The sequence below is a fragment of the Acanthochromis polyacanthus genome, chromosome 6 (genome assembly GCF_021347895.1).
Source record: "Acanthochromis polyacanthus isolate Apoly-LR-REF ecotype Palm Island chromosome 6, KAUST_Apoly_ChrSc, whole genome shotgun sequence".
Lineage (NCBI taxonomy): Eukaryota > Metazoa > Chordata > Actinopteri > Pomacentridae > Acanthochromis > Acanthochromis polyacanthus.
The window spans coordinates 10,428,849-10,455,920 of NC_067118.1; the positions used below are offsets into that span (position 1 = coordinate 10,428,849).

General features: G+C 38.3%; 1 protein-coding gene across 2 annotated transcripts in view; it reads right to left on the reverse strand.

Moving 5' to 3' along the window:
* Positions 1–4,893: 4,893 nt before the first annotated feature.
* Positions 4,894–27,072, reverse strand: part of soga1 (suppressor of glucose, autophagy associated 1) — a 155,662-nt gene continuing 133,483 nt past the window's right edge. For both annotated transcript variants that reach the window (XM_022207665.2, XM_022207664.2), the window contains exons 16-24: positions 21,348–21,506; positions 20,858–20,971; positions 17,722–17,786; positions 16,044–16,191; positions 15,340–15,942; positions 14,409–14,676; positions 14,109–14,324; positions 11,819–12,243; positions 4,894–10,901 (exon numbers count right to left, since the gene is read on the reverse strand). In XM_022207665.2, coding sequence (XP_022063357.2) covers positions 10,767–10,901; positions 11,819–12,243; positions 14,109–14,324; positions 14,409–14,676; positions 15,340–15,942; positions 16,044–16,191; positions 17,722–17,786; positions 20,858–20,971; positions 21,348–21,506 — 2,133 coding nt within the window. In that variant the 3' untranslated portion in view covers positions 4,894–10,766. The remainder of the gene's footprint in view (positions 10,902–11,818; positions 12,244–14,108; positions 14,325–14,408; positions 14,677–15,339; positions 15,943–16,043; positions 16,192–17,721; positions 17,787–20,857; positions 20,972–21,347; positions 21,507–27,072) is intronic.

The window sequence follows — 27,072 nt, forward strand, 5'->3', positions numbered from 1 at the left end:
TAATCATTATTTATGTGTTTTATACCCAAGTTCACAGTGCCATGTGGATTCAATACATTTGCCATGAGCAGATCAGTTAATCATTTACAATGTAATGAATTGTCCTGATATTATTAAATTGTTCTTACACAGTATGTTGCCATATTAACAGTTTTTTTTTTTTTTTTTAACAATAAAAATTGATGACTATCCCTTTGGAGTTGGACTGGCCCAACTTACCTGATAAGCGTCCCATTTTACCTGATCAGCTGGCCCATTTTACCTGAACTTTGCTTGTGTAAAAAAATTGGCACAGCTGACGTATCAAGACCTGTAGGAACTAAACAATCCTATTTACTAGATAATTTCAATGCAAAATTAAAAGAAAACAACCATTACTAGCCATAAAACCACATTTTAATAGAATACATTGTTTTTTGTTAGTGCTACAAGCGATTTACCAAAAAGTGGCCCATATTAGCTGATATCACCCTATATGTTTGATGTTATTAAAACTAACAATATTGTAAAAAAATAAAGTTTAATAGAAGAAAACTGACAATGTAAGAAAATTTAAATAGCCAGCACTACTATTTCTACTTTTATGTGTTCAGTCAAAACAGGAAGAGGTTCCTTTGTTTTCAAATGTCGCTATAGTGAGAACATGTCCGGCCGAGATCCTTTAACAGCCTGTTTTACCGCAGTGAAACATGAGATGGAGAATGAAGTAGAATTACAAAGATCAAACAGATCAAGTAATGAAGTGCAGGAACAGCAATAATACGAAATATTAATGGATGTATTAAGAACTGGATAGTGGACTACAATGTAGCACCTGGCTGATTCCAATAAAACATGTTCAATGGTCAAAACAGAATGACTGGCTGACCTTCTGGAGGAAAGTTCTGTGGTCAGATGAAACACAAATTGAGCTATTGGGCCACAATGACCAGAAATATGCTTGGAGAACAGAAGGTGAGGACTTAACTCCAAGAATACCAAACCTACCATCAAGCATGGTGGTGGCAGTATTATACTCTGTAGAACTGAGCATAGGATTACCTTCATATTCTTCGGGAAAACCTAAAATCATCAGCCAGAAGGTTGAAGTCTTGGACACAGTTGGATGTTTCATCAAGAGAATGACCCCAAACACACATCAAAAGTGGTAAAGAAATGGTTAAATCAGTCTAGAATCGAGGCTTTAGACTGGTCTCCCCAAAGTCCAAAGACTTAAACCCTATTAAACACATGAAGATGACAACATAATAGAATCATACTACTGTTTATACTGATCATATCACTATTTTTCCCTACCTGTACATTTAGATCATCAATTTCCTATTGTCTTCACATCTATAATCATATATTAGTATGTTCAGAGTACTCCACTCATTCTCTTTATACTGTAACAGACTGCATAATGCACTTCACTGCTGCTTTTGCACTTCTGGTTTTAGTACTTGCACTTTATTGCAATGACAATAAAGCTGAATGTAACACTGTCTAATCTAATCTAATCTAATCTAATATTGTCGGACTACATGGACCGAATTATGATCATAAAAAGAGTCACATCATTGAGTTTGTTACATTGCTTTAAGAACATTGTTCGATCATTGCAAAGCTAAAGAGTCTTTTATCACTATATTCTGTATTTGTAGTATAAACAACACATACATATGACATTTTAGGATTAGTTTGCTTTTACACATTGTTGATGATTGTTCATTCTGTCTTTTAATCTATTCTGTCTTGGAACTATTTCTTCGTCCTGTTTTTCTGTCCTTCTCATCCAATTCAACTTTCACTTTCTCTCTTGTTTGCTTTCTATCCTGCAATTGAAAAACATCCCAGTGTTATTGCCACCTGGAGCCATATGGGGATTCAAGACAAACGAAGGGATGAAGTGAATGTAGCCTCACAGACAGCGATAATCAAATGCTGAGTTGCTTAGTCTGCAGTTTTGGCTGCTTTACAGGGAACAGAAAGTCAACTGCTGCCTAATTACTTTCTTTGTACAATTCAAGCATTCATATTGTGAGTGTTTTCTAAAAGCTGAGTCTAAACAAAACACCATCTGTCCACTCCACCTAATCGGATGGGACACTTCATAAGCTCTCCTGTGTTCCCAGAGATGATTAACACTTTCACAGCTTAAACATGTGAGTAACTTCATTTTAATTTATCTGTGGGGCCACATTTATGACACCAGCAGCTTTTTTGAGTAGTCCACGGCATAATTCTCATTTGTGGTGCAAGAGGTGTCGGGTTGAGATCCTGGATAAGCCCCAGATTCATGTTATGACCAAAGTCAAGGGGAAAAATGGACATAACATGGGCTGTGCCTACCCACTCTTCACACTTCTAAGAAAGGCCTTCTACACAGTACAAATCCCTGTTCAGTAAAAAGCAAAAGACATTTCTCTAACCTCGACTCCTCAAACAGTAAAAACATGAGAAAATCGATGCAAACAAAAAGGGTGTTTCACTCCTCTTTCGCTGAAGTCCTCATATTTTCCAATGATTCCTAACTTTTGATCATCTATGATGGAATCACTGAAACACATGCTTCTTTGACCCAAAAAACAATCATGCATTTTGGTTCTTTCATAGATTTGTTGCAGGTTTTCTGGGACTAGGACAAAATCTGCTGGGTCAAAAGTATACATACAGTAACTTAAGTTATCAATTTAGAGAGCTGTGTCAATACAAAGTTCTTGTGGCATGGCCTCTTCATGAGTGATCACGATTGCCTCCAGCTACTGACTTCTCTGAGCCAGTATAAGTAGGACCCATTTGATACACTCATTAGACCTAAGAAACCTAAGTTTCTTCTGCTGATCACATGGACAAAGAAAAGACCTTCTGATACTTTGCTGCAACGGGTAGCCTATCTGCTGATGTGTCACCCAATTTACAAACTTTTTATCCTCATCCTGTTACTACACGTTGTTTTGTTGTGCTAATATGTAGCTGTAAACTCATTTGTGTCTGTAGGAGATGCAACCCTGCACACATATCAGGACACTTTTCGAGAACAGCTTGAAATCGTCTTCAAAAGTGCCTTTTTCACTGATCATCTCCTCTGAAAGTAGCATCATGTATGTCAGACTCTCAGCTGAGGGACTAGATAGGCTATATGAACCGCAGCGTTTAATGATGCGACCGGACGAAGCCGTGCAGTTAGGGTAGCGCTCTCTGTATATGTTGCCAAGGGAACCAGTAGCCTGTCAGTGATCAGAATTTAACACAGAGGCGCCTTCGTGACGATTTCAAGCTGAAACTCTGAACAGAATGTGCTCCAGACCAGGTTTGGTCTGCAGCATAAGTTGCAGACCAAACCTGGTGATTTAGCCAGGTTAAAACAGAGACACCTTCGTGACACAGAAAACTCCAGTTTTATGCTCAACATACCTCACTTGGTAGTATGCCTACAACCCTCAGCTGTTCTTGAAAATTGTCCTGATATGTGTGCAGGGTTGCAGCTCCTACAGGCACAAATGAGTTTACGGCTACATATTAGCACAACAAAACAATGTGTAGTAACAGGATGAGGATAAAAAGTTTGTAAATTGGGTGACACATCAGCAGACAGGCTACCCGTTGCAACAAAATATCAAAAACATAGGCCTAAATAAATAACTTCCTAAATGCGGGATAACAAGATATGGACTAGAACAGCTACAAAAAGACACTCATTTTAGGAACATCACGTAAGTACGGCCCGTACACATATTATTGCAGGTTGTAGAGAGGGTGCGCTCAATTTGGTTACCCAGCTGTCCAGGAATGATATTAATAGTATTAGTTAGTATTTCGTGTGCACATTATACCTATTTCATGGCCACAAATTAGTATTTAGTGCGCAAGTTGTACCTACTTCGTGGGAACAAAGTAGTATTTTGTGCGAACGAATTAGTATTTCATGCCCACGTTATAGCTATGTCGTGGCCACAGTTTATTTATTTTATTTATTTTTTGTCATCAGAGGGGCTCCGTAATAAAAAGTATCTGCTCCATTGGCAGCAAAACATCCCAGAGCATAATACTGCCACCACCATGCTTGATGGTAGGTTTGGTGTTCTTGGGGATAAAGGCCTCAGTTTCACTCCTCCAAACATATTTGTGGTCATTGTGTCCAAATAGCAATTTTTTTTGTTTCATCTGATCACAGAACTTTTACCCTGAAGACTTTTCTTTGGTCTTGTGATCAGCAGCAAACTTCAGTTGAACTTTAAGCTGCTGTCTCTGGAGGAAAGGCATTTGTGGTTGACTCTAATGAGTTTATGTAATGGTTCCCATTTGCATTGGCTTGGAGTCATCTAAGGAGTGTCTTCAGTCGCAATCACTCACAAGAAGGTAAGATGTTATGCCACTGAGACTCTGTATTTAAATCATCAAAATTGATCATTTAATTGGCTGTAAGTATATTTTTGACCGATCAGATTTTCTTATACTTCCAGAAGCTCCATAATACATTCTTAATAAAGCCAAAATGCATGATTGTTTTTTGTGAGAAATACACGTGTTTCAAGGATTCCATCATAGAAAATTAAAAGTTCTAGGAATTATTGGAAACTCAAGACTGCCATGATACATACATGATCTTTACAAGTGTATGTAAACTAGAAATTGGGAGTGGAGGAGGCGAGGAAGTGGAAGAAGGATGTCAAAAAAGCTGTTGTCATGGACTGGTCCAATCCTGGTGATGCAATTCCCTCATGTGGAAATCTGGAACATGAAACCAGCGACTCAGGGTCACAACAAGGGTGTGGCGGAAAGTCAAGATGACTGTAGTTAACTCACAGGTGGAGCATCTCCAGCATTAAATGAAAAAAAAATAAACATCAATAATGCAGTATAATCAGATGGCAATAATACAAACACGTACACAATCACAGTAAACCAAAAGACTTTAAAGTCCATCAAACATTTATTTGTGAATTCTATGACAAACAGGAGGCAGTTATAATATCTTGGTTTACAAGCTACATTGCTCGGAAAAAAGAAACCCCCCAACCCCTTTTAAAAATCCACATGGATCAAATTTTTTTCATTTGATTTTGTTTGCTGTCATTCGTTTGTTTTTCCATCAGCTTCAAAATGCACCTATGTACAGAAGAAATGCTCAAGTGTGGTGTATAAAGGGAGAGAGCTACATACTTCCACAGCGGCCCGGTTCAGATCCGCTGTTGACATTCAGCTTTTCTCAGATAAACAGAAGGACACAGAGTACAGACCTTTTCCTTTTCTTTTCCAATACATGGGGGACACATTTCTTTACCGTGTACTCACTTTATTTTGCTTTCATTGCATTCTCCTTTTATTCGAGAATCAAGCCGTTATTAAAAAAAAGACAAGACTAAGGTTATAAAGCGAATATACAGGCAGTCTCTAGTTCGGCTAACATTATGAACAGCTAAGAATTCAATTCATGTACACGTTTTTTTTCCCAGCATGTAATAATCATATGAATGGTATGGAAACACGTTTAAAAAAAGTCGACATGTCGCTTTGACAGGCTTGCAGACGCACAGGGAACAGTAAGACTCATGGTTTTGTGCCATGCAACCTGTAAAATCTGTCATCGGCTGGTGAACAAACGGTTCTGTTATCGGCTGAAATGCCTCGTGCTTGTAACCTGAGGGGGAGGAGCTAATGTGACACCTGGCGGGCAGGTGGAAAGGCTGGAGAGGCGGAGACGACTGACCAGTGACATCCGAGAGAAATCTTTTAGTTATTTTTAGAAAATAGAACATAGAAAATATGTCCACGTTGCAGTAAATGACAGCAGATGTGAGATGGATTTCCAGCTCTGATTTGCCACATGTTGTTGTTTGTTATATTAAAAATCAAATATATTTTCAAAAATAGGACAGTAAAGTCGCTAGTACTGTAAATAAACACAGCAGTTGCTTCAAGTGTGCAAGTCGGTGAAAAAAAATCAGGATCTGGATTTTTCTTCCAAGTCAAAAAATACAGGCAGCTGCTTGAGTTAGCGTAAAAAACATTTAGCCAAAATGTACAACTGGTCCAAATTTTCACCCATTTGGAGGTCTGGTCACAAAAACACTAATTTCTAAGGCTGTACGCTCGACCTTGACACTGAGATCCCTTACTGGTTTGCAACCTTTGTAGCAGAGCGACTTCTGAAAATCTAATGCAAGATGACAAAATAAGACATTTAATCTGAATTCCAGACACTTTTAATCTGAAATTTTGCATGTATGTACTGAGTTAAAACCAGATATTTGCAGGAAAATAAAAGTCTTGATCAAACGGAGACATCTTTGTAGAGAAAAAGGCACTAAAGTGACCTTCTCGTGAGACTAAATGGCAGAGAGGCTTTATTATGTCAAAGATACATGACTAGTGTTCTGTGTTATCTGATGCCAGATCTCAGAGTGTAGTAAAAAGTGTAAGAGGTAGAAAAGAATCTGGTAAACTTTCTTGCACGTCAGCAGGAACTTTGTAAGAAAAAACTCAGTGTTTAAATACTTTCTGCACAGTAATCGTGAATATTTTAACTGAATGATGTCAAAATCTTCTCAAAACTGGGGATTTTGTCATTTTTAAAGTTGATTTCTTTTACGTTTGTGCCTTATTTTATTAAGAATTTTCCAATTTTAAAACAAGTATAGCAGTTGCAAATTAAGATTAATGGATTTTGTGACAGATCTTGGAGCTCTGCAGTTCATGTGAAAAGAAGAAATGGTGCCAAACCTATTATTAGTGCATGATAAAGGTTTCTTTGTGGTTTCAGAGTATTTATCTTCGTACGTAACAGGACAGACTGTGGGAGTCATTATTGGACTGTGGTCACTGTAGACATGACATCAGCCTCCCTGTGTTACTGTCTGCTGCTTCTCAGAGTCTTTTCACTGCTGACTGTGATTCTTGACAAAGGCTTCTGCAGCCATAATGACAAAAAAATATTCATTTTACCATTTGTCTGAACTATCATCAGTATAGATATTTATGAAATGTTGCTGTCAAAAAACTTACAGAGTTATATTTTGGCAAATCTAGAACTTCTGGAAACAAATGGAGAGACAGCAAAAGAGTAGATTATGCTGCTGGAGTTTCATTTGACTGTTGTTTCTGCTGTGAAATTGCTGTAAATTCAAGCAAACAACAGCTGTGTAGAAGAAACTACAGTGATATGCATGGATGATGTTTAAGTCCTGCATTTTCAGTGGAGTTTTTCTTGAAAATGTTATATTTTTCTAAGTAGTAAGTTAAGACATACAGGGCACTAAATGAACCTGTATCACTTGTTAAAAAAGCAAACTTTTCATTTAGTTAAACTGGTGTGAATCTTAAGCTCAAGAGTAAACGTTTATGTTCCTAAACCTTCTACCGACAGAACTGAAATAGTCTATTTTAGCTGTTCACCTCCTTTTTTTCTTCTTAAATTCATATTGGATACAGTTAATTCGCCAGATGTGGTTAATAGATGCAGCTACAAAACTTTAAACGATAGAAATGTCACTGAATACGAAAAGAAATGGGTGTGAACTGGGTTTCTGTGGTTTAACTCATCGGATCTTCAGGCTAAAACTACCTGTTGCGGTTCAAAAATCAGACAGCCAGTAAAAATCAAACCGGTCGCTTTAGAAGCTGGTTTCATGCAGTTGGTTTGGGGCAGAGTGGAGACAGACAGCAGCATTTTAGTCTGTGGGTTTTCCTCAGCGTGTTATTTAAACACACGCACTGTTACTGTAATGCCCTATTTTAAACTGCTGAGTCATTAAATGGAGTGCAGAGACCGAGAAACGCTGCTCGAACAGCGGCGGAGATGAAATAGATGGACGGACGCCTGGCTAAAGGGTTAGAAAAACCCACAGCAGACTTTGCACAAAAGTAGCACCATGACAACTAAATAGAAAGAATAGAAACAGGCTAATTTATCAGCAAAACATCCATAAAAATAAACCAAACTAAACAAAAATAATTTAATTTCCAGAAATACAATATAACCCTCAATATAAAAAATGTGAATATAATATATCCTCCTATACCTGGTAACCATGTTGTCCCTCCTTCAGTACATTATTCTAGCTTTAGTACTGCCTGATTGTAATTATGTGCATAAAAACAACCTTAATTATTAAAAAAAAAAGGCCTGCCGGGTTTATACGTGTTTTATATGGAGTCCAGTTTTGGTGTGAGCTGACTAACAGGCGAACTAACAGGCACTTTGATTGATTAGAAAGAGAATGACGTGGCAAACATATAGATAGGAGAATTAGAGTGCGATAAAAACCCTTCCGAATATGATTGTTTTCAATTTACAGTTTTCAAATAAGACTCTTTGTGTCTTTGCATTTGTATCAGTCCCACATTTTTCCTTTACGTGTGCACAAACACATTTTAAACGACTGGAACTGACTGTAGAAAAAAAACAGCAAGGACATACGCTTTTAATTTAGAAAGTCAATGTTACTAAAGTCTGACGTAAATCAATAATTGCATGAAATTATCTCTTGAAATAAGTAAAGACCTTTAGTGCTTTAACAGCTTTTAGCTTCAAAAACGTTACCATTATAATGCTACATCTTCAAAATAGGGATCACACAGCAGAAATGTGGTCGAAGTGTAACAGAGGAAATGAAGGCGAGGTTTTTAAACTCTCCCCTTCATCGGACCAGGAAATGATGCATCGATACACCAGAAAGCTGACAAGTGAACAATCAAATGTACGTACAAACCAAACACACATCTGGCAAACTCTGAATCTTATCTCTTGTTAAAGGAATGCAACGACTACCTTTAACACATTTTGTAGAGTTTTTGGTCGATGGGACTACTTTCTCCAGAGATCCCCTGCAGTGACTCATTGATTTTTTTGACCTACTGCTCATATCTGAGGCAGTAAGTGCAGGTATGCACCAATGAGCCAACATCAAAAGTTATCAATGACATGTCAGAACCATGTAAATCAGATTCCAAAAGCCACATGTGATGTGAAAATGAAGAACAATGGAATGAATTTTGCTGTGTTGCTTTTGCTTCTGTCACATGATCCCAACTAGTGGCTGAGGAAGCCTTAAAAACTCGTAAAAACAAAAAAGATTACTAGTGCAGCTCTATTCAATGCCACATAAACGCTGTAGAGCGGCTTTAAGGTTGCAATCAGACATTTCTGACTGCAGTCAGTGTAACTAGGTCCAATATTTCAGGCGTTTTCTGCTGCAGGAGCTTTTTAGGTGTTCTGACTGCAAAAACTTGTTGCACAACCTAGGGCTGTTTTTTTTTTTGGGGGGGGGGGGGAGAAACAAGGGTAGATACTTCTGGGGAACCTTTAAAAATGTGTATGAGGGTGGGACTGGAAGCTAATTGGTTAAATTTGGAGATGACGCCATTGATTGGTTAAACTTGGAGAGGACTCCTCGTCCATCACTGTCAAAAACCTAAAATTCAGCACATGGGTTAACATATGCTTCAATTATACGATGGAGTTACATTCAATAATCAAATTTTTGCACTCGAACATAAAGTTGTGGTCAAAACTGTTGAATTCTACACCTTAATGGAAGCAGAAAGGCTAAAAGGTTGATTACGGGTCCGTTCCTGTAAACATTCGCACCATCTTCTGCTCCTGCAGTGGAAACATCACCTCATGTCTTCATCCGATCATCACTCAAACGTGTAATATTTCAAAAACAGGTACATTCTGCCTGTTGGAACTGATTCAAACTGAAATTTCTCAATCAGACTCTGCAGGGTAACTTCTTCAAAGGAGGTTCTTCTTACATCTACAAGTTGCAGCTACAATGCCACAAAAAATGTCCCAGTCCGTGTGAACAAAGTCCCTCCGAGAACACAGTGGACTGTTAGCATCTAAACAAGCTTCAACAGCTTTTTGTTGTTCGCTAATAAATAAGAAGAGATCAGATTTTGTGGTCTCATCTGTAGAACTGTGAAGTCCAAACATCCGTCAGTCCTTGAGTTGCTCCTTTTGCGAGACGCTGTAAACTAGTCCACGACTGAGGAAGTTGTGTAATCGAGAGTTTCAGGATCCACGTCGGACACAGTCGCTGGAATGTGATTGTGCTAAATCAATCTAAGTAATTTCCCAGCGCAGCATGTGTGGGGATGACAAAGTTCAGAGAGGAAAAAACATCTATGGAGAAAGCATCTCTGGATAGATCGTCAAATTACATCTCAGATTTGGATGGTTTTGGAGTTGCAAACACGACATAAAAGGTCTTTCCAGCTGTCCCAAATGTCTCCTCTGGGGTTTTATAGCAACACATGCACTTTTAATGCACTTCCTTATCTGGAAATCCAACATGGCTGCTTGTTGAACAGCTCAGTGGTAAGTTAGATGACCATCTGAAGCTGTAGTACCTGTTACTGTGTAAGTTGGAGGGGTTTTGAGTTGATCCAGTCCTGACATCTTCGTTTTAGTTGTTAGACTTTCTGCAGTTTAAAGTTATTCTTGTTTAATCAAGTGTGTAAGAATGTGTGTGTGTCGGCGTTTTCTCTCCTGCTGGTAGTTTTGTGATGGTTGAATCCGGGTTGTGAGTCCTCCCTGTCCTTGGCATCAGAGTGGTACAGCGTAGTATTGCCTGGGTTGTGTGTTTGGTGTGTTTCATGGTTGTGTGCATGTGGCAGTAGTTTTGTGGTGTGCCATCAGTTTTGTGTGTGTGTTATATTTGGCAGTGTGCCTGTGTGGCAGGTTGTGGGTGCGTATGTACATTTGGTGTGTGTTTACATGGCAGTGGTGTTTGTGGAGAATCAGTATTGCTTTGTGTGTTTGTGTGGCAGTGGAAGTGTGGTCACTCGCTGCAGGCGTCCACCTTCTCCTCTGCTGCTGCCGGAGACTCTAGTGGACGATGTTTGCAGTGGCGAGTTGTTGCTCTCGATGGTCGGGCGAAGCAGGCGGACTGGGCAGTGCAGTCACAAGGTGCATCCTGGGAAATAAAAACATGTCTTATTTAGCCAAACATGCAGGAATGAATGTTTTACCCACCTACTTCACCCCAAAATCTGCTGGTGTATCAGAGTAACAAAAAAACTGTAGAACAGGAAGAATCATTAGAATCAAAATTTTCCAATTGTCCATAAATCATAAGATTTCATCAACATTACTTTGAATCATGTAGAAACGTGACTCATTTGTAAATTTGCAAAAAATAAACACTTTCCTCTAACCAGATTCTGTAAAAAGCAAAAGATTCTGTGCTCCTTGGCCCAAATGTGAAGCTACTAATGAATGATCTGTAACCAACAGTCATGCAACAAAAACTCAGTGTTTTTGCTGAACTGGGCTGAACTGCAGCCTGTGTTTGCACAAAGCGAATATTAGCATGGAAACACATTATACATGTAAGTAGTAAAATATCTATAGAATAGAGACAGCTTTTTTCACAATATTGGTAACACATGTGGGCACTTGAAAAAATACTGGACATGTAATGCAATGCAATGTATGTTTTAGGCGTAATTCCAGGCAGGAATTTGACCTTTTTTAGGAACTGTTTAAAACTCGCTCAGGTCAGGTGCTTTTAGGATTTTAAATTAGATTTTCTTTGCCCAAAAGTCCATTCTGAGCCAGAAAAGCCCTGGCAGTGCAGACTTTCTAATCCAATTAGCAATTAAACAGCAATTCAAGTGAAGATAATGTACTAGTAAAAGAAATATGACTTCATTTGTCATCTGGAACACGAGGAAGCATGTTAAGAATCTAAAAGTGCTTCTGTGAAACCACTGAGGGCCAGAAAGAGTTCAAAACTACTTTTGAAACCCAGAACATAGGTTTGTAAATGCTTAGCTATGATGAAAACCACTGGTATGGTTTAGAATTAAAGTGCATTTTCATGGAACTCACCTCCACCCCAGATCCTGCAGCGGTGGCATTGCTCGTCGTTTCTTTCCCTCCTCCCATGATGCTGACCATCTCCTCTCCAGCTGTTTGCCTCATGAACCTTTTATTAACAATCCTGGTCACGTTGTCGTTGCCTCCGCCCAACCCAGCCAGAGCGCCGAGTCCTCCGACTGACACGCACTCTGGTTTGGGCTCATCGACGGCACCAAAACTGCCCAAGACGGTCAAACCACCGAGGGAGTCTCTCTGCGCTCTCTCTCCAGGCAGGGCGACTCCTCCTGGGCTCCGGTTGCTGCAGACGTTCCTGAAGAACTCCTGGACCAGGCCTCCGTACCGCTGAGAGCTGGAGTCTGATGTACAAACCACCGCCCCCGAGGGTTTTCCTGCAGCAGGAGGCTGCCGAGCCGGGCTGGCAGTCTGGCTGGTTCCTAATGCAACACAAGGATCACAGATGTGGTTATTATTCAGGAATGGACACTTTCTTTGAGTGGTGTTGGAGAAAATTTAAGAATCAGTTACTTATGGTAGAAGTTTGCATTCTCCTTCTTCCTTCTGGTACTAATTAAATTTACCAGTTTAGCACCCTGATAGCTACAGTATGTTACTTAACTTCCACTGATGACCAACCAGGACACCAGCATATTCAAAACTTTACATTTTACTCTGAGGTCCTGTTGAAACCACAGCTGTCCTGCTGTGACACATCAAACTGCAGGTTGAAGCAACTGAACAACCAGCTGCCCCAAGTAGTTTATTCATTTGGTTCTGACACAAAACAAAAGTTGTGAACAGTTACTATGCTATCGTCCTGTTGTTGGACTGCATATTGATTTGCATTTTGTAATTGTTGTAGACATTTCATAGAGTCAGAGTCAATACATTCTCAAACAAATTAATGGATCAACTCTCCTTTCTTGAAATACAGTCACAGAGAGACAAAAGTGCTACTCTTTAATAACATGAAAAATGTTTATTTTCTGTTATATTCTCAAGTTTTTTTAGTTAATTCCCATTTTATTTCCAAAAAAATACTTGTTCTTGTATTTCTCTTGTTATGTTACTTCCTTCCCTTTGACTGTTCCGTCCTCTTTTGATCGCATGTGTCTTGTCTCCCTAATCAGTTGCTTATGCTAGAAAAGTTGAGTTTCTTTCTTCTTCCTTCTGGTAATGATTTAATCTGCAATTATTCCAAACAAAACCTCAACACATGCGACCTCACAGTTGTAATGTGTTACCTGAACTCCACTGCTGAACAACCAAGATGGAAGAATGTTCAAAACTTCAGATTTTACAGAAATTACAGCTGGTGGATGTTAACTTGGTTGCTTGTTTGATTAGCAAAGGTGTTTGACAAAAAAAACCAACTCTCCCCTTGTGTGCCTCTTGTTGTTTTACTTCCTCCCTTTGTCTGTTTCACTCTTCTTTTGATCGCATTAATCACTTTCACTGATGTGTTGTCTTCTGTCTTGGCCTGCTGATTACCTGCCTCACCATTTGTTTATTCATTTATTTTTTTACCTCATGAAAGCTTTCACCTTGTGAAATGAAAATTATTTTTTATTGTAAGTTTTTTGTGCTCCAGATTAGTTTTAGGTATCACATGGACTTTTAATTAGATTTTTTCTGTAGCATGGCCAGTTTTTGTTTACTCGTCTGTCCATGCTTCGGTTAGCAAATTTTTTGCCTCGACCTGCCTTCAGCCTTCATTTATGTCCACATCTGATCATCTTCTAGCATTTTTCATTTCAGACTTGAGTAAATATGCCTGTTCTGTTCTGGAGTGTGCATTGATTTTCGTTTAAAATATTTTTAGATATTTCAGAGTTGATACATTCTCAAACAAATTAATGGATTGATACATCTTTCTTATAATGTGCAAAGAGAGAAAAAAATGTTCCACTAATCACATGAAAAAGATCTACCTTCTGTCTGGTCTTGAGTTTTGTTCAGTTACGTCCTGCTTTATTTTGTAAAAACACCTTTCCTCATGTGTCTCTTGCTTCCTCCCTTTGTCTGTTTCTCTCCTCTTTTGATTACCTTCATCTCATGAATCAGTTCTGTGTACATAAATCCATGTCTAAGTGTGTCTCTTATTGTGTTTCTCTTGCCTCCTCTTTTGACAGCTCTAACTATTTAAAAAAAAAATATCATTTCAACTTTTGTTTCTCCACCTGTCAACCTTTTGCTTAGTAAGCTTTTTGCATCAACCTGCCTGCACTGACTTTCTGCGTTTGGGTCCCTACCTGGTCAACCTACAACAACTTTGACCTCTGACAAACATGCAGCATCTCACCTGCCTCACCCCTCCACAGTGACTCAGTGCTTCCAGAGTGCTCCACCACGCTGAAGAGGCTGGACAGGCCATCGGTGAGGCCGCTCAGGACTGGACTGTCCCTAGTGGTGGTGGATCGAGCCCAGGCCGAACCTCCTCCTCCGCTCATGGGTCTCTGCTGGAGACTCCACAGGCTGCGATCCCTGGAGGAACTCCCATCCAGTCTGGAGGTGGAGCCTGAAAACACAACAGCAAAGCAAAGTCTAGAGTCGGAGCAACACACATTTGGCTACCAAGAAATGCAGAGAAGAAATAAGTTACCAGAAGACACTCTGCGCTGTAGCTTCGGTGATCCATACTTGGGCGAACAGCACGGCCTCTCGATGCGGCTGTGGACTTTATCCAGTGACGTCGATATCTGCCGGGTTCGGGCCGACGCCAGCGAGGAGGTGGTGGCAGATGAAGGACGAGGTGACCAGGATTTAGAGTGTAACCCCGACCCCCTGCTGCTGGGAAGGTTCTCCGTCTGAAGCCCGATGCTGACGTACTGAGCTGCAGTCTGAGTGGATCTGGTGGAGACGCCGACCATCTGGGTGGAGAAAACAATGTGATGCTGAATGTTTTAGTGTATTTAGAGAAGAATAACATGGAATAAAAAGTGACTGTGAGAGCCACAGGAGAGATTTAAAGGAGAATATGAAAATTTCTGTTAAATTTGCACTATGGAGAATTTGGTGTGACATCAACACATTCAAAGCTGTGAATTATGAATATTTTGAGCATTTAAACATTCTGTACATTAGAAATACATTAGAAATTTTGTGCAAATACAAAAACCTGTGCATCACCAGTATTTTTCTAATTAAGGACCAATCTGTGCAATATTAAAACTTCTCTATCAGTAACTTGTGCTGTATTGCTATTTCCGTATCGAGAGGAATGTGGACAATCTGAGCTTGTACTTCTATATATTTTTACTTTATTTTTAAAAATTCTTTACTGATATTTCTTAAATGTTTGCACTGTCCTCTTTGCTGCTGCAACAATACAAATTTCCCCACTGTGGAATTAATAAAGACTTTGAAACCAGCAGCGGAGTCACAACATTTTACATGGCTTTCGGTGCAAATCAGCTTCGTTAAGGAATTTTCCTGAAAATTCTTGACACTACTTGAATAAGTTTAAGCCTTTTAGGATTCAAAACTACTCAGAAATCAATCAGTCGTAGAATCATAAGAGAAAATTGGATTACTTGACTCCCAGGTTCCTTGCTGGATTTCCTCTCCAGCGATGAAGAGCGGATGGCCTGGCGGACACAGTTGGTCATCTCCTTCATGTCGTCGCTCAGATTGGCTGAAATCTCGCCGATCTCCAGGCCATGGAAGGCGGAGGAGGACGACATCCCATCGACCAGGCTGCTGGCCGAGCCGCCGACGCCGTTGTTGATGATGCTCGGCATGGAAGTGGCCACACAGCCGGTTCTGCTCTCCAGAAGCTCCCGGTGCTGCGTGGACAAAGAGCTCAGCCACTGTTCGTAGGAAGAAGAGAAGCAGGACGAAGGCTGTTGGTGCTGAACGTCTAGAGATCCCACCGAAGCAACGCCTGCACTGGAGCCGTCCAGTCCCAGGGAGGAGCTGCCGTTCTGGGTGTGCTGCAACTCTTTGGCCTCCTGGTTCCTCCTCCGGTGTTCCATTCGCCGCACAGCAGGAGGGCTGTAGTAGATCCGGATGCCGGTTCTGTCCGGAGCAGTGAAGCTTCTCTGCACAGACTCCAGATTGAGGTGAGATTCTGCCGAGCTGCTGCAGGTACCGCTGGGACCGTCCCAGGTCTTACAAGTATCTGTGATCTCTGGAGTCTGCAACAAGAAACAACAGTTGAACAAACAGTTTTCTAAAAGGTCAAGTCAAGACACATTTGCAAACACATTTTAAACCACTAATTTTAAAAATGATCCACCTCATCGGTCAGGTCGGTCCAGTTCTTCCTCGTGATGTGACCCGGCTCTGGGCGCATAAAAAGAGGTGGGACAGCAAACTGGGTCTTCTCCTCCTGATTGGCTGCTCCGTTGACCTCTGGACCTTCCAGCTCCAGTGGGGACTTGATCCTTTTCACAAGAAAGAAAGAAGTAAATCTCTGCAGTCAAGACAACACGTTCACATTACATGCAGTGTGACTTTGCACATTAATTTATGATTTATTTGCACAATTGTGCACACTGAAAGAATTTTTCGTATCCATTTTTTTTTTACACGTGCTTCTTATTTGTCTTGCATTTGTCTTGTTTCTTTATCTACATAACTGTTTCATACATTAAAACATCAAGTCAATTATTTGTATGTGAAAACCTTTCTGATTCTGATTTACAGTCACTTTTGAGTTCTGGAAGCTCAGATATTGACTATGTACTTTATTAGTTAGCCTGTGAACTCTAACACCATCAAATATAAAAGCTCTGCAGTAAATTCTATGTTTTTAAAGCTTCCATATTTACAAAAAGACACGGATTTTACTGTTTGTTAATTCTTGATGGGTGCTAGTGGCTGCATTGCATTAAATGTACATAATGGATGCACGATATTAGGAATAAAATAAATTGTATTGTTGATGATATCAAGAAAAGCTCAACATGAAGAAACTTCGTAAAAGCAGAATGTATGACCGAGATGCTGCGTTTGATTACACTAGACTTCACAGATATACTTAATAAAGTGGCAGTGAGTGTATATTTATATAGATTTTAGATCTTTTTTGCATATTGGACTGAAGAGGGCATTATTATTGTTGTTTTTTCTATTTTTACACCAAATTTAGACTTTTTAATACTGTTTTTTACTGTAAATACCAGCAATTTTTCACTTTTATCGTAAATCAAAAAGTTTTGCACCTTATTTCTTTGACCAGCAGGATTTGCATGTTATTTGCATGTTTTTTGTACATTCATTTCATCTATCTATCTATCTATCTATCTATCTATCTATCTATCTATCTATCTATCTATCTATCTATCTATCTATCTATCTATCTATCTATCTATCTGTAATGTTATCAACCACAACTGTGTGTTTTTTGGAAATGTTTTAACTGCAGGTTCATCTACATACTGCTTTTCTATTTTTTATGCATCACATTTCTGATATCTATCTAAGAACTAAGACCATTTGTGTACCAGTTCCTTCTGGATTCATAAAATGTTATCTTAACCTGTAAGTTTGGAACTTTTTGAGACTGCATCAGGCTTTAAGTGTTCTTATAACAGGATTTTACCGATACTGTGTTTATGTTGTCGCAAATTTTACTGCGAACTGTCATTTGGGGGAATGTTTATGGTTCTTTCTTGTTTATGAGTCCTGTTATAGTATGTGGACTATGTTTGTTGGTGGAAGAGGTACAGTTGCTTCCCATTTAGGATGTTTTTCTTTCTTTTTATGAAACTATTTGCCTGATGAAGGTCTAGAAATGAGATGTCGCGCTCATAAATGAATCCTTGCAAGTTAGACAATATGCAGGAATCTGACTGAATTTTTCTCTCCTGCACGCCTGCTTCATGAAATAGATGTGCAAAGAGTTCCTTTAAGTTGAATCTGTTTCCTCTACTATTAAATCTAATGTGAATAGCAGTGTTTTTCAGAGTTACCTTGGTGATCCTGTTCCATTAGTGACTCCAGTGTCTGCAGAGGATTCGCCGCCCGACGGCTTCGACTGCGAGGACAGAAAAGAACGTCAGTGAAAAAGGAAATCAGTGGATTTTTACAGCTTATTAGCATGTAAATGACCTGCATCATCTGCACATATTGCACATGCAGCAACTCTTGACTTTGTTTTTGTCACATCCTAGAAGACATCCACACATTCCTCTCTGTGCCACAGTCTTCCCCTGCAGCGGGTTTGATTGAGGAAGTGGCGAGTTTCTGGTGGAGTTTGTGTGCAAACACACACACACAGATGGTGGCTGCTGAGTCAGTGAGTTTCACACTCGAGGGCTGATCTCACACTCATTTCCCCTCAGAGGAAAGACACAGAATGAGGGGGGAAAAGGACATCTGCAGATAATGTGCTCAGCTGTACAGATGCACTGATGGATTTTCACTTTCACCTGCAACTCTGCAGACCAGACTCCAAGCTGGATGTTCACAGTGTACTGATAGAACATAGCTTTTTTCTTTTTTTAATGACACATACGATATCTTAGAAAGAAAAAAATGTGACTTTTTAGCTCCAACTCTGATATAACAGGCTGCTAACTTTACACTAACTGGCCTGAAGGGGGCACTGTAGTCAAATGTCAGAACACAGAGGTTTAACTGCCTAACATGACTGTTGTGAAAAATACAAGAGATTTGTGGCTGACGGAGCAGAACGTAGGCTCAGACAAAGACAGAGTGAATTGGAAAACATGAAGAGCTATTTCTAAACCTCAAAACATGCTGTTTACTTTTTATTAAAAAATTGCCTAAATTACACAGCTTATCAGAGCCAGAAACCATAAAAACAGACCGAATTGTTTTTGTGATTGTAACAGCTGCAAGAGGATGATTTCTGTTGAATCTACGCAATAGAGAACTGGTGAATCCTGGATTTCTGGTTTGGTTGTCTTAAACATGTAGGTCCATCATTTCAGCTCATTTTCACTGCAAATCTGCTTTGTTTAGGAATTTTTCAGACCTCCAGAAAATCCCTGAAACTATTTTATCGTCTCTGATGTGCTGTTAAGTTGGGATATTATTCAAATGTAACTTTAAAATGGTGATTATGTTACTTTACATGTCTCACTGAAATACAGAAAGAATCATCAGATTTGGAGTTTTTTCAGAATCCAATAAAAACCATTGGAAAACGCAACCAAACCTAAGCTGCAAATGGTGATATGTCATCCAAATTTACTTTATTTTGCACAGTTTACAATAACTAGATTCTGTAAAAGTCAAAACATTCTGCACTTTCTGTTGCAACCATGAAGACATTAATAATTCAGTTGCAGCCATCAGTGATGTGACAGAAATTCAAGAACTTTTGGCTGAACTGAAGACCCTGTGTAGACCTTAAAGACTGGAGACTAATCTGAAATCTGAAGTCAAAAATGGAAAGAGTGTTTTGTTTTTATTAAGTATAGATAACAATTGTGTGTACTTGAAAAAAAACTTTACACATGACTCCATGTTTCTTCAATTTTTGTAATAAAAATTATTTAAAAAATGAACATTAATTAAATATTTTCTTAGGATTTCTGACACTATAACTTTGTTAAGCTGCACAAAAGAACTTTCTGAGTTCTCCCAATTTCTAATCATGGTTGTTCTGTTTCTATAGAGGTTCAGGACTTTATATTGCATTGAAAAATGAGTCTACAGTGAGTTAAAATGTCACAGAAGTGAAAAAAACCCCACCCTGCTTCAGGTTCAGATGGTTTCTAAAAGAAGTCAGACGGGATCACTCATCATAGAGGAGGGAGACAACAAACGAAAAGGAAGAGGAAAGGAAAGATTGAAAAGGGGAAAGTGTGAGAAGGGAAGGACAACACACCCTCAGACTGACAACCTCAAACAAAGCAAGCCAACGGAGACCTTTAACTTCATTCTGACGTGTTGCAGCAGAGTTGCAGTGACTCTGCTGGAGCGGAATCAGCAGACAGGACTGACCATGTTTTCCAGACCAGCTCAGCGTCGACCACAGTGAGGTAATAATAACACCAGCGAGGGCTCTCCTTACTCACATCATAGCATTAACAGCTGCGTGGTTACTGTCAGCATCAACAGAACTGTCCTGAGATTAAAGCACTGCCTCACCACAGCAGTTTTAGACCTCAGCATTAAATGACCTGCGCAGAATCAAAGAGTTGCTGTTTTGCACCATCAACAACCATCCATTAAGTGAAGGACTCTGAAAAAGCTTTCAGAACTGGAAAGACGTTGCTGTGTTCAGACTGTGTTAACCACCAGTGGGCGTTTGTTGCTCCTGTTTCATTTTTACTCACTGTGAGCTCATTTTCACTGCAATATAAAGTCCTGCAGCTCTATGGAGACAGAACAACCAGGACTAGGAGATGGGAGAACTCAAACATTATGAGAAAGCTATGACACCAAAAAATCATGACAAAAAGGCAAAAGCTGAATTTCCTTGTTTTTTTTTTATTTTACAAAATTCGCAAAAACCTCAACAAACCTGAAATAAAAACAGCATATTCCTACTTTCCTACAAATTTACTAATAACAGAGTAAATACATACTATAGATATTTTACTATCAAGATTTGTAATGTGTTTCCAGACTTGTCTCCTCTCTGCTCTGTGTAAACACATTAAAAATCTCGATAGCAAAATATCTATAGTATGTATTTTCTCCAGTATTAGTAAATTTGTAGGAAAGTAGAAATATGCTGTGAATTTTGTTGAATATTTAAATAAGGCATGTAGAAATAAGTGATTCCAATTAAATATCACCAATCTCACACTAACATTTGGCGGATTTTTCCCACTGAACTGCATGTCACAGATAAGCAGTTCAAAGACTGTTTGAAAGTTGAAAATCCAAAGATTTTTTTCTATTTTGTACAGTTTCTTGCTATGTTAAATAGTATCTATTTGGTGATTTTTTAAGAGAAAAACACGCCTTTCCAACCACTTTTAGGGTCCAGATGGTTAAAAAACAGACTAAACGCACTCACACACACATTGGACTGAAGGACTCGATATACTTTCATGTCCTCCTTATCTCAGACACACATCCTCATCTTCCTCCATCCCATAATAATCTGACATTTCCAGTGCGTCCTACCTTCGGCTGAGCTGTGGCCTCCCTCAGTCTCTGCTCCCACTGAGCTCTTTCCTGGCTGAACCTCTCCAGCAGCTCCAGCTTCTCTCTGCCCCAGTTTCTCTCCCCGATCTGAAGCTAATCGGAGCAGAGAAGGCGACAAGATTCAAATATGAAACACAAAAAAAACAGTCTCATGTTTTTAGCATTTTAAAGTGGACTTGTTTCTGATTCACAACTTACAAAATCTATATCTAAGAACTTAAACCAGTCATTTTATATCTAGATTTCTGTTGACTGTTACTAGTTGAACCTAATTTTGGAAATATATTTACAGGAATTAAACATGAATTTACAGTCACTTTGTGTCTCGTGATCATCTTTGCTGTTGTTTCATGTCTATTTATGGTCATGTTGCTTCTTTTCCCGGTTATATTGTGTCTTCATGTCTGTTCTTTGTGATCGTTGTGTCTCTTTCTGTTGGTTTCTTTCTGCTTAATACCTCCACATCTACCTGTTTGGTCAGGTCCATCACAGCGGCGTAGGATTCGGCCAGGAGGTGCTGATGTTCCTCACGCTCCCTCTTTAGCGCCACCTTCAGGTCCGGAGGGTCCAGCGCATCAGTGGAGGACAGAGAAGCTGCTGCTGCTGCTTTTCCTGCTTTGGTCTCGAGCTGGAAGGAGAAACACAAAGATCATAGTAAAGTCAAAGTTCAAATTCTATTTTTCTCAATAAACTAACAGCTTTCAAAACTTAATGTTGGAGAAATTAATACAGTTTGAAAAGGCAGCGGCAAAATGAACAATATTTGATGAGAAAATTCCACAGTTGGACTCGTTTCTTGTTTAAATAAAATAACATTAAAAATGGAAATATTTTAGTGTTGCTAATTGGTATTATGTATTATACTTTGTCTTTTTCGCCAAGTTTTGGACTATTTCTGAGTCAGTTTTGGACAAATTAGGAGTAATTTTGAACTATTTTGGACTCCTCAGTTTAGACAATTTTTTTCTAACTTGGGTAATTTTTTGAGTCATTTTAATAAAATTTTTAGTCACTTTGGATGAATTATGAATTTGTGAACAGTTTTTCAGGCATTCTGAATAATGTTTTAGTCATTCTGGACAAATTCTAAATTACTTTCAGACAATTTTTGAGTCAGGTTGGACAGATTAGGAGTGACTGCGGTCATTTTTGAGTCATATTGATCAATTCTTCAGCCATTTCGAACCATTTTTGAGTCATTTTGTATAATTTTTGATTCATTTTGATCAATTTTTTAAGCAAATTTGGACCGCTTATTTGATTCTGAACCATTTTGAAGGCATTTGGAACCACTTTCAATCATTTCTGTACAAGGCAAAGGTTTTGTGGTAATTTGTAAACATGGGGCTCACAAAACCTACAGCAGTCTTATTCTGGAAGAAACAAACATCCTGGATTGTTTTTCACATCTTTGGTATTTAGTTTATTTCCACACCAGCAGTTGCAGAGTTGAACAAACACGCTGTTATTAGAATTTATCCTGAATCCAGCTATGACTCATTTGGGAGCTTTGGAAAGGGAAGTCCCAGCTCTCTTTTACTTCCAGTTTCTATATTTCCTCTCCTAAATCCTCCCAGTTGTTCCTCCTCTCTGCTTTCAGGCTTATAACCCTTCATCACCCTTTTTTCCCTGCTTCCTCACCCTCTATTTTGAGCTCTCTCACCCCATTTTTCACTCTCCATGAATTTGGCCTGCTGTCACCGAACCCGTAGGTGGGATTGCTTGAAATTTTTATGAGCAGTTCTGCCTTTTTTCTGTTTTCCTCCGAGGCGAAACACTTCACACGATCGGCACCGGCGGGTCCATCGGTTTGACAAACAGGCGAAAGCAGCTGCACATCCCAGACCCATCAATCCTCTTCCAGACTACTGACCAAATATGGCCCAAATGGAAATGTTGGGCGGCCAATCACAGCATAACACATTCAGGCTCCCGTCACCAACGGCAACGCATATTTTCTCGTTCATGATGAACGCGGCCAAACGAGCTCTGCGTCTTAACGAGGTTCTGTGCTGAGGCAGTTTTACTGGATGACTGGCATTTACTGCTGGATCACAGTTGTCTCGCTTACGACTCGATGCTCACAGTTAGGAGGGTTAATTACTGCTATTTATTCGACTGAAACATCAAAAAGGAAAGCCAGCTGTAGATTTATTAATTCAGTTAGACCACAATAACCCCGTCACACCCAATGGCTGCTTTAAGAGGAAAAATCTTTGTAATAAATAACAGGAAATTGAAGTATTTGTAAATTCATGATGTATTTTTTCCACTTGTTTTCTTCAAGTTTCTAGAGAGAAGCAACTAAAGAACATATTAATAACAATACAACGCTATGAGCTATTAAGAAAATGTGGCAACAAACACCAAATAACCCCAAAGGAGGTTCATTAACCGCTGTGTTGTCCTGCGGGTCAAAATTGACGCGCTTAAAAGTTTGAAAATGTGGGCAAAAAAATATTTTCACAGTGAAATTTCTGATATCCACATTCTCAACATTTTTGAGAAAACTTTGAACATTTTTTTTTGGGGAAAAAAGAAGTGTTAAAATTGTGTCTTAAGAACATTCCACAACAAAATCAACCAAAATCCAGTGAAATTAAAAGTTTTACTGATATATATGTAATCATTTTAGATATTTTTAGGATTTTTTTGTAAGATTTTTACTCATTTTTGAAGATATTTACAAGAATTTTCTTGCCACATTTGGGTTTTTAAAAAAAACTTTTAAGGGAATTTTTTAAGGAATTATCGAAATTTTCTTTCTAAAGATTTTGCAAATTTTCAGAAATTTGGGGAATTTTTTTGCTTAATTTTTGGATTTTTTTCAGACAAGGAAGCGATATTTTTCAGTGCCCATAAATGAGGATAACAGGAGGGTTAAATCAGCTGTTTTGTTATCACACCAATGAGGAGATGTGTTAAAAATCACTATTCATTATTTAAACCACTGTCTCTAGTGTAAAAAGTTTCATTAAAACACATATTACCAACATTGTAAGTCTGACTTGCTGTTTTATTGGCTTTAGAAGTTCTGACCAGAAGCCACCATACAGTAAATATAACAAATATCTAAGCTGGGGAATCATTTTCAACATAGAACCTATACTTTTTATAGTATAGTCATTCTGATTTTTTTTTAGTCATTTGGACAAGAGATGTCATCCTGAACCAGTTTTGAGTCAGTCTGGACAAATTTGGTCATTTTTAATTCATATCGATCAATTCTTCAGTAATTTTGGAAGAATTATGAATAATTTTGGACCATTTTTGAGTGATTTTAGACCATTTATGATTCTGTTTGGGCAAATCATGAATGATTCTGGTCAGCTTTTTATTCATTTGATGCCTTTTTCAGTCATTTTGGACCATTTTTTTGTTAGTTAAAACAGATTCTGAGTATTTTCGGACCATCTGTGTGTGATTTTAGACCATTTTTCAGTCAGGTTAGAAAAACAGTGAGTAATTTTGAATTATTTTCCAGTAATTTTGAACAATTTTAAAGTCATTTTCATGTATATTTTAGTCATTTTGGACTATTTGTGAAGTAAGTTTTGACCATTTGTGAGTAATCTTGAACCATTTTTGAGTCTGTTGGAGAAATCCTGAATAATTCTGGAGAACTTTTGAGCCATTTGATGCCTTTCTGAGTCATTTTGGGCATTTCACCTGTGTGTAATTTTGGACCATTTTTGAGTAATGTTGTAATTTTACAGTCAGTTTGGACAAATTAGAAGTATTGTTTTTTTGGAATTTCTGAGGACTATTTTCAAGGTTTTCTGAACCGATTTTAGACCGATTTTGTAATTTTGAATCATTTCAAAGGAATTCTGAACCATTTTTGAACTATTTTGGACTCAGTTTGGACAAATTATGAATCATTTTGGTTATTTTTTTGAGTCATTTTAATCAAATTTTCTGTGATTGTGGATAAAGCATGATTTTTAAAAACAGTTTTTCAGGCATTCTGAATCATTTTTAGTCATTCTGGACAAATTATAAATTATTTTTGGACCATTTCTAAGTAATTCTGGATCAGTTCTTAGTCATTTTGGACCGATTATGTGATTTTAAACAATTTTAAGGCATTCTGAACCATTTTTGGAATCATTTTGAACTATTTAGGAGTCAGTTTGGACAAATTATGAATAATTTGTATCATTTTTGAGTCATTTAATTCAATTTTTTGTGATGTTGGATGAATTATTAATTTGTGAAAGGCATTCTAAGTCATTGTTAGTCATCCTGGACAAATTATGAATTGTTTTTGGACTATGGAGGAAAGTTCTGTCATCATATAAAACAAAAACTATTTATTTGGCAACAGAAAGAGAGAACCTGAAGCCTTTAGCCCCAAGAACACCAAACCTACCATCAAGCATGGAGGTGGCAGTGCTTTACAAAAGTAAATAAAATAATGATCCACATTCTTCAAGAAAACCTAGAATATTTAATCAGATGATCAGAACAGCAAGTAAAACATAGGCCTATGGTACATATTGTGCTATTTAGGACAGCATTTTATTAGCCAGCAGCAGTTTTCCCTCTTTAATAAAAGACAAAATGGATGTTTTCTGTTAAGGTTATCTGTACCAGCTGTTATTCTAGGCCAAGCAGCTACCACAACACTCCTGGGAGACCAGACATGAGCCACGGTTATAAATAAAAACAGCCCAGATTATATAATACATACGGATGACACAGATGTAAATATAGTATGTAAAGCGTTGTAGTCGCTGTTTCATATTTGTTCACTTGTCTAACATCAGAAAGAGAAACATATGTAAAGATGAGCTTTATTGGGGAATTGGTTGTAATAAAATGCAGTATGTTAATTTTGGACCTTTTTTTTTAGCTGTTTTGGACCTTTTGACAGTCAATTTGGCCATAATTTTGACAATTTTAATCAGTTTTAAGTTAATATTTAATGAACTGTGTAACTTTTAACCATTTTCTCAAGCAGTCTGAACCATTTGTCGGTAATTTTTGGACAACTTATGATTAATTTAGGACCATTTTTTAGTCGGTTTAGACAGATTCTAAGTAATTTTTGGCCATCTGTGTGTCATTTTGGATCATTCTTGAGTCATTTTGGACAAATTATGAACAATTATGAAGTATCTTTGAGTAATTTTAGATTATTTATGAGTAAGTTTTAGACAAATTATGAGGAAGTTTCAACCATTTGTGAGTAATCTTGGACCCTGTTTGAGTCATTTTAAGCAATTTTTAATATGTTTGGACAAATCATGAATAATTCTGGTCAACTTTTGAGTCCCTTGATGCTTTTTTCAGTCATTTCGGACCATTCCTGAGTCATTTTTGGACAATTTTTTAGTTAGACAGATTCTGTGTAATTTCGGATCGCCTTTGCGTCATTCTGAACCATTTTTGAGTCCTTTTCATGGATTTTTCAGTCATTTTGGACAAATTGTGAATCATTTTGGACCATGTTTGAGTAATTTTAGACCATTTATGAGTTAAGTTTACACAAAGTATAAGTAATCTTGGACAATTTTTGAGTCATTTCAGACCCCTTCTGAGTCTGTTTGGACAAATTCTGAATAATTGTGCTCAACTTTTGTGCAATTTGATGCATTTTCGAGTCATTTTGGAACCTTTCTGAGTCATTTTAGATCATTTTTAAGTTCATTTAGACATATTCTGTGTAATTTCCGACTATTTGTGTGTAATTTTGGACCATTTTTGAGTCTCCGTGGACAAATTCTAAGCAATTTGGCCAATTTCTGAGTCATTTTGATGCATTTTTCAGTCATTTTGGACAACTTATGTTTCATATTTCAGGCATTCTGAGCCATCTTATAATACTTTTTGAAGTCTGTTTTATTTTGTAAAGGTTTTGAAGCAATTTGTAACCATAGAGCTCTGAAGAATTACAGGAGTCATTTTCTGGTCATTTCAATGTCCTATTTTGTATGAAAGAAACAACCTAGTTTGTCTTTCACATATGAGAACAATGTTGACAATGTTGCACATGAATGCATCAGCTGTCATCATCCTGATGTGGTTCAAACAGATGTGATGAACGAAGGATCAGAGCTTCCAGCTGCTCAGTCTGTTATGGTGGAGGCGGCAGGTGTTCGTAACACGTCCAGCAGTCACCATGGATGACTGATGAAGACAGAAAATAAAGCAGCAGTGTTGTCGCTGCTTTCAGGGCTCTGGATCTCCCT